At 44.7% G+C, this 8,073-nt stretch overlaps 1 protein-coding gene across 2 annotated transcripts; it reads right to left on the bottom strand.

Moving 5' to 3' along the window:
• Positions 1–299: 299 nt before the first annotated feature.
• Positions 300–5,806, bottom strand: CTLA4 (cytotoxic T-lymphocyte associated protein 4). 2 transcript variants are annotated; one of them, XM_006082423.3, is made up of 4 exons: positions 5,589–5,806; positions 2,364–2,711; positions 1,805–1,914; positions 300–460 (listed from the first exon to the last, which is right to left on the bottom strand). In XM_006082423.3, the coding sequence occupies exons 1-4, from the start codon at positions 5,695–5,697 to the stop codon at positions 356–358; spliced, it is 672 nt and encodes a 223-aa protein (XP_006082485.1). In that variant the 5' UTR covers positions 5,698–5,806; the 3' UTR covers positions 300–355. The 2 variants fall into 2 exon arrangements, with proteins under 2 accessions (XP_006082485.1, XP_006082486.1); XM_006082424.3 differs by lacking the exon at positions 1,805–1,914 and having other exon boundaries at positions 393–460; positions 5,589–5,697.
• Positions 5,807–8,073: the final 2,267 nt, after the last annotated feature.

Here is an 8,073-nt window from a genome sequence, read left to right as displayed (position 1 = left end):
ACATCATTTCAGCTAGAAACGTCTCACATGGAAAGCCTTTGCTTTCCCAGGACTGTACCATCCCTTAACTTACTTCCTTGATTCGACATCATAATGCTGCATCCGCATATTGCTCCCAAGTGATGCTTTTACTAAAATTGGATCTGATGTGACAGAAACATCCTGGCTCTGTTTTTCTGCTCCTTTGCTTTAAATTGTAGTATACCTAATTGGGTTCTGCATCCAGCTTTACATTAAAGAGAGATGAAATCCCCCCAAAGTACACAAATCAATGAAAATAACTGGATAGCAAAAAGGTGGAATTGCCTCAGCTCCTAGAAATCAGAAAATGGTCTTCCTTCTTCGTAATGGTCTCTCAATTGATGGGAATAAAATACGGCTGAAATTGCTTTTCACATTCTGGCTCGGTGGGGGGCATTTTCACATAGACCCCTGTAGTAAGAGGACTTCTTTTCTTTAGCTGCCAAACACAAGAAGAAACAGTAGTTATTCTTGAGGAATACAGAAGTCACTTCTAACCATGGTAGGACTCCACAACTATCGGGTCCCTCCCCTGTTGGAAAATGAATGTTCACAGCATACTGAATTATAAGCCGCAGGAGATCTTCTTGATTGAGCCATTAAAATTCAGTTTAGATAAATAACTCTGTGCTATGAATGCAAAATAGCAATTATTTTTCCCTGACTGAAAGATAGAAGAAAAAGATTTTGAGAAAGCTTCAGAAAAAAACACCCCAAATGTGTATGGTAAGTGACTGGATGTTGTCTGTGGGGGAACGAGTTTGATAAGATAATGAACTTTAGTTATTCTGTTTGAGAGCCGTATTTCTCATTTCTAGTCCTCATCTACTTTTTATTACTTTCTTTCTGTCCGCATCAGTTCCCAGTTTTTATCATCTAGTGAATTAAGCTCCAGGTCCAGCATACTATTCTGTGAGGTGATTTGTAGCAAAAGAGGTAGGAAGAAACTACAGCAACAGAAGAGATTGAGAGAGGATTTTAAGAGAAAGAGAAAGGGGAGGGGAAGGAAGGGGAAGCAGGGAGACAGGAAGGCAGGGAGAGAAAGAGAATGGTGGAGGGAGAGAGAGAGAGGGAGTAGGGAGGAAAGAAAGGGAGAAGTGTGTGACAAAGCCAGCCTTAGGCAGAGGTGGCTGAAAATGACTGTCAGAAAAAAATCCTGATAGGGGGTCAGATTCCATACCTTCTTCTCTTCTACCAACAAATTGTAGTAAATAAAAAATGGGGTTCACTTTTGCTGGGCTAGAAGGGAGGTCAAGACTTCCCAAAGTTTCCCAGTTAAGCTGACTGGGAAACAGAGCGCCCTAGAGAGGTGTTATGTGGACAGCTACAGTGTGGACCAAGAAGGCACAGTTGGGTTCACAGAGAGATGGCTTCCTGGTGAGGTAGAGGGACGTTAAGGGAGAGAGTGAAATTCATCCAGATGGATGGCCTTCTTTAGCAGCATTTTGCTCAACTTAATCTTGTGTTTCAGGGTTATTCACCAAAGCACATTGTCATGAAGATAAAGAGCAAAACAACTGCCCCATGTTGTTCAAAAGGTTACTCAAACTGAAACCTTCTTCAGAAGCACACAAACATTCGATGTCAAATGCACTCATCTAAAATATTAGTCATCCTGAAACCTCAAAGGCCAATGCCTTGGGTTCTAGTGTGCTCTTTACCACTGTCCTTCGCCTTCCTCACCTATTGCTTCATCTCAAGAAAACGAAAAGCATCATCTGGTCAGTTGCTATCACTAAAGGTATCCCCAGCCAAATTGGTGCGTTGTCAGCATCACACTCACCATTTTGCTCAAAGAAACAGCTGTGATGAGGAAACTGTAAAAAAATAACCCCGAACTAACTGCTGCAAGGATCCAGAGGAGGAAATCGGAATCCGGGCATGGTTCTGGATCTGCAACAGAAAAGCAGAGCCTCCCTGAGCCACTCTTTAAACAGTAGGGCCTTACTTCCATTGATAAAAAACTGAAGAAATTTGAGCTTCCAGACCTTAATAATATTGCTACCCATAGATTAAATCCAACTACTCGGGGCTACTGCCCCAGGAGTGGCATATCAAAGGCATAAGAGTAAACTGAATGATAGTTATCATTCCAGAGTGAGTGCCCCAACATGCCAATGGAAAGAAGACCTTCTCCAACCCATTTTATTTTATAGTCAGAATGCTGTTTGGGTTGCCACACATACTATCAAAAAGGCTACCAGGTAGTATGCCAGAGAACTCTTAAAGAGAATTTTCACAATCCTATACATGAACCAGCTGACATTAAGGAGCGTATCTATTTTCATGCAAAGAAGACAGCAGTGCAAAAGGTGTTAGGGTAGTGATATGGCTTTGCTCACCAATGACATAAATCTGGGTTCCATTGCCCATGCCCACATAGTAGGGAGGTGGGTACATGAGCTCCACCTTGCAGATGTAGAGGCCCGTGTCCATGGCCGTCAGCCCTTGGATGGTGAGGTTCACTTTGTTTCCACTGGAAGAGCCAATGCAGGTGGAATCATCTAGGAAGGTCAACTCCTTCTCCACCATGTACGTTGTGGCGCAGACTTCAGTCATCTGGCTGCCCACCTTCCGCAGCACTGTCACCCGGACCTCCTCAGCTTTGCCGGAAGATCCATAATCACACACAAAGCTGGCTACACCCCGGCTGCTGGCCAGCACCACTGCAGGCTGGGTCACGTGCATCCCTAACATGGAAGACCCAAAGGAACTCTGTGAACCCGTGTTCACCCACCACCAGGCCCAGGTAAAAGCCAGAGAAGATTTATCTTTGATAGGCACCCTCCCATTAGCTTTCAGTTATCCTCTTCTCCTTAAACCAGCCCATCACCACCCGCTATCCCTTCCCTTTTCCAACTCCCCCCTGCCCTGCCACCTTTCCCTCTATCTCTCAGCTATCTTCCAGCTACTCTCCACAAAGGTATTTCTAATTGCCCCTGGCTGGTTTGGCTCAGTGAATAGAGGACTGAGGATTGACAGGATACCTATGTTGGCCCAGGGACTGAAGGGTCCCATTCCGGTCAAGGGCACATACCTGGGTTGCAAGCTCGATCCCCAATGTGGGGCATGTAAGAGGCAGCCAGTCAATGATTCTCTCTCATCATTGATGTTTTTATCTCTCTCTCCCTTTCCCTTCCTCTCTGAAATCAATAAAAATAAGTATTTTTTAAAAGGTGTTTCTTATTGGAAAATAGTTTTTTAAGGCAGTTGGTTGTGCCAGAAAGAACACTGATGTGACAAACAGAAGACCTGGCTCTTCCATGAAATATATGATTTGTTATGCCTCCCTATGGACTTCACTTTCCCTCACATGTAGGAAAAGGGGAATGGTTAGATAGTATCAGAGTGCCTTCCAACTCTGGTATTCTAAGATTATAATGCAACTAGAGGAAATATAGTTCAGAGTACTAGAGAAAATTTTGGAGGCTGAGGTACAGAATATTGCCTTATATCTTTAAGCATCCCTCAAAAACTTTTGCCTACATTTCCCTGACCCTATACCTCTATTACCCATGAGTAGCTGCAAGTTGGTTCACTGAATCGGACACCCCCTTCCCTGACATTATTATCATAGAATGAGGGAAGCTTGTAGATGAAGAAAGCCACAGAGCAAGAGGGCACCGGGTCGTTTCCTCTCCAGGCTGAGGCATCCCTGCTGTTAACTTCTGTGGGCTTTCCCTGCCACTGCCACCGCATCTTCCGCCTCCCTCTCTCCTCACTTGAGCGTCCTCACAGGGTGCTCTGCTCTTTTTCTCTCTGGTTTCTACAGGATAAGCAAGGCCAGCTCTCCAGGCAATCATACAATGACATCCAAAACTTGGATTGAACCATCATGTCACTCATTCTATTCAAACTTTTTAAAAAGATTTTTTTATTGTTTTGTTTTGAAAGAGAGAGAGGAAGGGAGAGGGAGAGAGAGAAAAACATTGATCAGCTGCCTCCTGCACACCTCTTACTGGGGATCTCTCAATCCGGGCATGTGCCCTGACTGGGAATTGAACCAGCAACCTGTCAGTGCACGCATGGACAATTCCCAACTAACTGAGCCGCACTGGCCAGTGTTCTGTCCAAACTTTTTGATGCTTGCACACCACTTACTGCAAAAACAAATAATGTAAATAACCTTCATGATCTAATCCCAAACTATCATTACAGTCTGAGATTCCAGGACACCTCTTCCTGTGTATACATTACTCTATATTGAAGGTGCTCGTCTTTTTCCCCAGGAACTTGTACTGGACAACATCCGTCCTCAGAAGAGACAGCAATATAGCAGCAGCCGCCATTGCCATAGTTAATCCAGCAGCCTTGATTAGACAATAGTCTTCTTCCTCAGCCCTCATCTTTGTCTGTCAGAGATGCCCTCTGAACACCCTCTGCAGGGCTATAACTTGATTACAGAAATTAAGTTCTGCCCTGCATTAAACTTTTTTTGTGCACTAATAACACCTCCTCCAGCTTATGTCTTGAGAGCAGCCATTACATCCTGCCCAAATGGACACTCAATAATCATTATTGAGTTGACTCTAAGCCTAAAGAAGACCACCCCAGGCAAGCTCCCAATGATCACTACTAAGTCTGGTCACATTCAATCTCCCAGTGTCCACCATGGGAAGATTTCAGTTACAGTTTGAGATAAATGCCCTAAAAAGGAAATTTGAATATTTCTAAGGGTATTTAATCTTTAATGTGAAATAATAAAAGGCATCTGAGTATTTCTAATTCAGTAAAAATTAAATCGTTAAACATCTTTGACTACACTGTATACAAACTCATAGTTTCTTCGCAAGAAGGTCTAGCGAGAGATAAGATGGAAATTCAGTGGGAATGCTCATCATTCTACACCAGGTAACAAACCTGGTTTCAGCCTCTAATGAGCTTTATTTCATCTGAAAACTGGAGAATCTGCTTCGGAAGTCCACAGGTAGCTCAGGTAGTTCTTAAGTGTCTTATGCAGGACTGATGGCTTGCTTCCTTTCTCTGTTTTACAATTTCAAGCTGCTTTCATTCTTAAATTAGCTAAATAGTTTACAGAGTTGATTCAGAGGACCTTAAAATCCTGAATAAGAGTAAAGAAGGCTTACATTTTAAACAAGCTGGCTAATTGGTTTATAAGATTGAATTTGAGGACCTTAAGACCTTGAGTCGGGCAGGGAAGAAACTTTCCATGATTTGCTCCAATTAGTGGTGTGTGTGTGTGTGTGTGTGTGTGTGTGTGTGTGTGTGCGTGTGTGTGTGTGTGTGTGTTTTAAGAAAAATCCTGAGCTTGTCCTGATTCCAAGCTCAGATGTGTCCAGGACTGCGGATATCTTTTCTCTCTTAAGTCGCTTCATTCACTTTACAGTATTTGCCTGCAGTCTTACCGAAGTGCCTGAAAACCCAACTCAGAGGTACTTCCTCACCCTCTCCTCGGTGCCTGGCTCTGCGACCCGCTGCGCCCTCCCCAGCTTGGAGGCTCTGTGGTACCTGTGGCTTCTGGCTTTGCTAGAAATCACTGCCCTCGACTGCTGAGAGAAATGAAACCCGGTGGGAGAAACACCTCCTCCACCTTTGTGCTCACTCACCTTTGGAGAAGACAGGGATGAAAAGCAGAGAAAAGAGCGCGGTGCAGGGCCAGGTCCTGCGAGGCAGGTCGCCGGGAGCCCCGCGCCTCTGGAACCCCAAGCCGGCCATGGCGCTGCGGGAGCGGAGCTCGGGCTTCAGGAAGCTGAGCGAAACCTGTCGAGATCCCGAAGCTTTGAAATGTGTTTGAACCCACACAGAATCACGGACTTTATATAGCGGGCTTGTATTGAGGTAGAAGTCTTCACCATTCAGTACAAGTAGAGGGCATCTGAATAAAAGACGGCTTTTTGTTTTGGTTTTACGAGAAAGGAAGCCGTGGGTTTAGCTGTTACGTCGAAACATAACCTCAAACACTCAAAGTAAAACTGAACAAAACAAGCCAATCGATGGATGGAAAAAAATGCACTCACTTTGAAACTGAAGCTTTTTCTTCGCTTTGAGGATAACTCAGTGGAGACTTGGAAAATTTCCTGGAGTGCAGGCGTCCCCCTGGATCCCAATGGTATCCAATTGTCTAGGCACCTGTTAGCATCCAGCACATTTCAGTGATACCCCGAAATTGCCATGCTGCCCGCCCTTAAGCTAAGGGCAGAGTTAGTCTGGAGACATCATCAAGAAAAGCTCTGCATCCTACCTGGGAGGCACCATTTCTCCAAGCTCCATTTAGCATTTCTTTGAGAGAAAATACCAAAATCACAAAAAAATAAAAAATAAACTGCTCTGCCTCTGGTTTTACAGATTAGGAAAGAACTCAGGTGCCCTGGAAAGCCTTCACTCAACAAAGAGGAACCAGAGTTGGAGAAGGTCCAGAAAAAGTCCCAGAGATTCAAACCTTCCATAAGAGGACAGACGTTGTTTTTTTTAATGGGATGTTTTTTAAGCAGAAAATCCAAGAACCAAGGTTAAATATGACTGGAGTTCTTCAACTTATTAGACAGGACACATGTTCATCTTCTAAGAGAATAAATACTGAGCCCTGAGGACCTTCCTTAAAACTGGGGCATTGTCACAGATGTCAATGATGAAAGAAATAGTTATTGCACATCCATGATATTCCAGAAAGTGTGTACACCGAGGATTGAATAATGACAAGATAAAAACAGAGTCAGTGCTTTAAGAGACTGGTAGAAGGCTGGCAGGCAAACAGACAGTGACAACGTGGAATGTGGTGTTGCCGGCCCCAGCCCTTCACATTCCCCACTGTGCACACACCTCCGCACAGCAGAGGGGGCTCTAGAGTACGTAGGCATCGAATGCCTCCTTTTTTACCCTGTCTCCCAGCATTCCCTCACATGTCTCCTTCCTCTGCTTGTCTCCAACACGCCTCATCACTGCCTTTTTTTCTCCCTTTATCTTGTTTATCCTCCTTCCCATCCTCTAGGAGTTAGCTAAGGTGTCAGCTCCTCCCCTGACCTGGCTTTTTGCTGTCCTCCCCTAGCACCTTAAGCCCTCACATCCCAGCTGAAATGCCAGCAGGCAATAGCAACCTAATGGGCATGTGCTAAGGGCTGGATCCCAGACTGGACACTGGAGATACAAAAGTGAAAAATGTATGCTCCTGCCCTTGAGAGTAACTCGCCGCAGCGACAGGGGCAGACAGCTAACCCCTCGGTCGGGAGAGAGTGGATCAATGCTGGATTTGAGGTATGCACAAGCTGTAGAGGAGCCATCGGTTTGGCCTGTGGAAGCCAGAAAAGGCTTCTTGGAGAAAGTAAAGCCTGGGCTTATTACTGAGGACAAAGGCAAGGGGTGGGTGTTCAGACAAAAAGAACAGCATGTGCCAAGGCTGGAAAGAGCAGAAAGCATTCAGTAAGGCCAGAGGACAAGGCCAGTGCAGGGGTCAACCACAGACGGAAGCTGATGTTTTTAGGAGTGAGAGCCAATGCACCTTAAGGAGCAAACTGGCATGACTGAATTCACATTTTTGAGAAATTCCCCCTCACACAGGAAGAGGAATGGGGAGGATGGGTTCAGGGAGGTATAAGATATAACCAGGAAAACCAGGGAGGAGACTATTGCAATACCCCAGGAACTGGCAAACTTTTCCTGTAAAGGGCCAGACAGTAAATACATTAGGCTTTGCAGGCCCTATGATTGCTGTTCCCACTACTTAACTCTGCTTGTGTAGGGTGAAGGCAGCCACAGAAAATACGCAAATGAGTGAATACAGTTGTGTTCCAATAAAATATTATTTGCAATGTGAATTATACCTCAACTTACAAAACAAACACATAATTTACTAAAACAGGTAGAGGCTGGGTTTGGCCCATGGGCAATAGTTTACCAACTCCTGGTCTATACTAAGGCAATGATAGTGGTAGTGAAAGGTTCCTAAGGAGATGAATCCACAAGCAGTGAGTGGATGGAGAAGTTTAGGATGACACGAGACTTATGGCTTAGGAGGTAATGTGGTGCTGCCAAGAATGTTCTACTGTCTGTCAAGTTTAATCTCATTCAAGTCCCAAAACAATACTACAAGGTAGG

This window comes from Myotis lucifugus, unplaced genomic scaffold (assembly GCF_000147115.1).
Source record: "Myotis lucifugus unplaced genomic scaffold, Myoluc2.0 scaffold_3, whole genome shotgun sequence".
In the NCBI taxonomy this organism is placed as follows: Eukaryota; Metazoa; Chordata; class Mammalia; order Chiroptera; family Vespertilionidae; genus Myotis; species Myotis lucifugus.
The sequence above is the reverse complement of the archived record's forward strand: the minus strand, read 5'-3'. Positions and strand labels throughout refer to the sequence as shown.

Bases quoted from the DNA above. Each gene is read 5' to 3' on its own strand.
- CTLA4 (XM_006082423.3), bottom strand. From the start codon at position 5,697: ATGGCCGGCTTGGGGTTCCAGAGGCGCGGGGCTCCCGGCGACCTGCCT. The intron at 1,915-2,363 runs GTGAGCAAAGCC...TTTCTGTTGCAG, and splicing joins AACCCAGATTTATGTCATTG to ATCCAGAACCATGCCCGGAT. The intron at 461-1,804 runs GTGAGTGTGATG...TGTGTTTGGCAG, and splicing joins CTGTTTCTTTGAGCAAAATG to CTAAAGAAAAGAAGTCCTCT.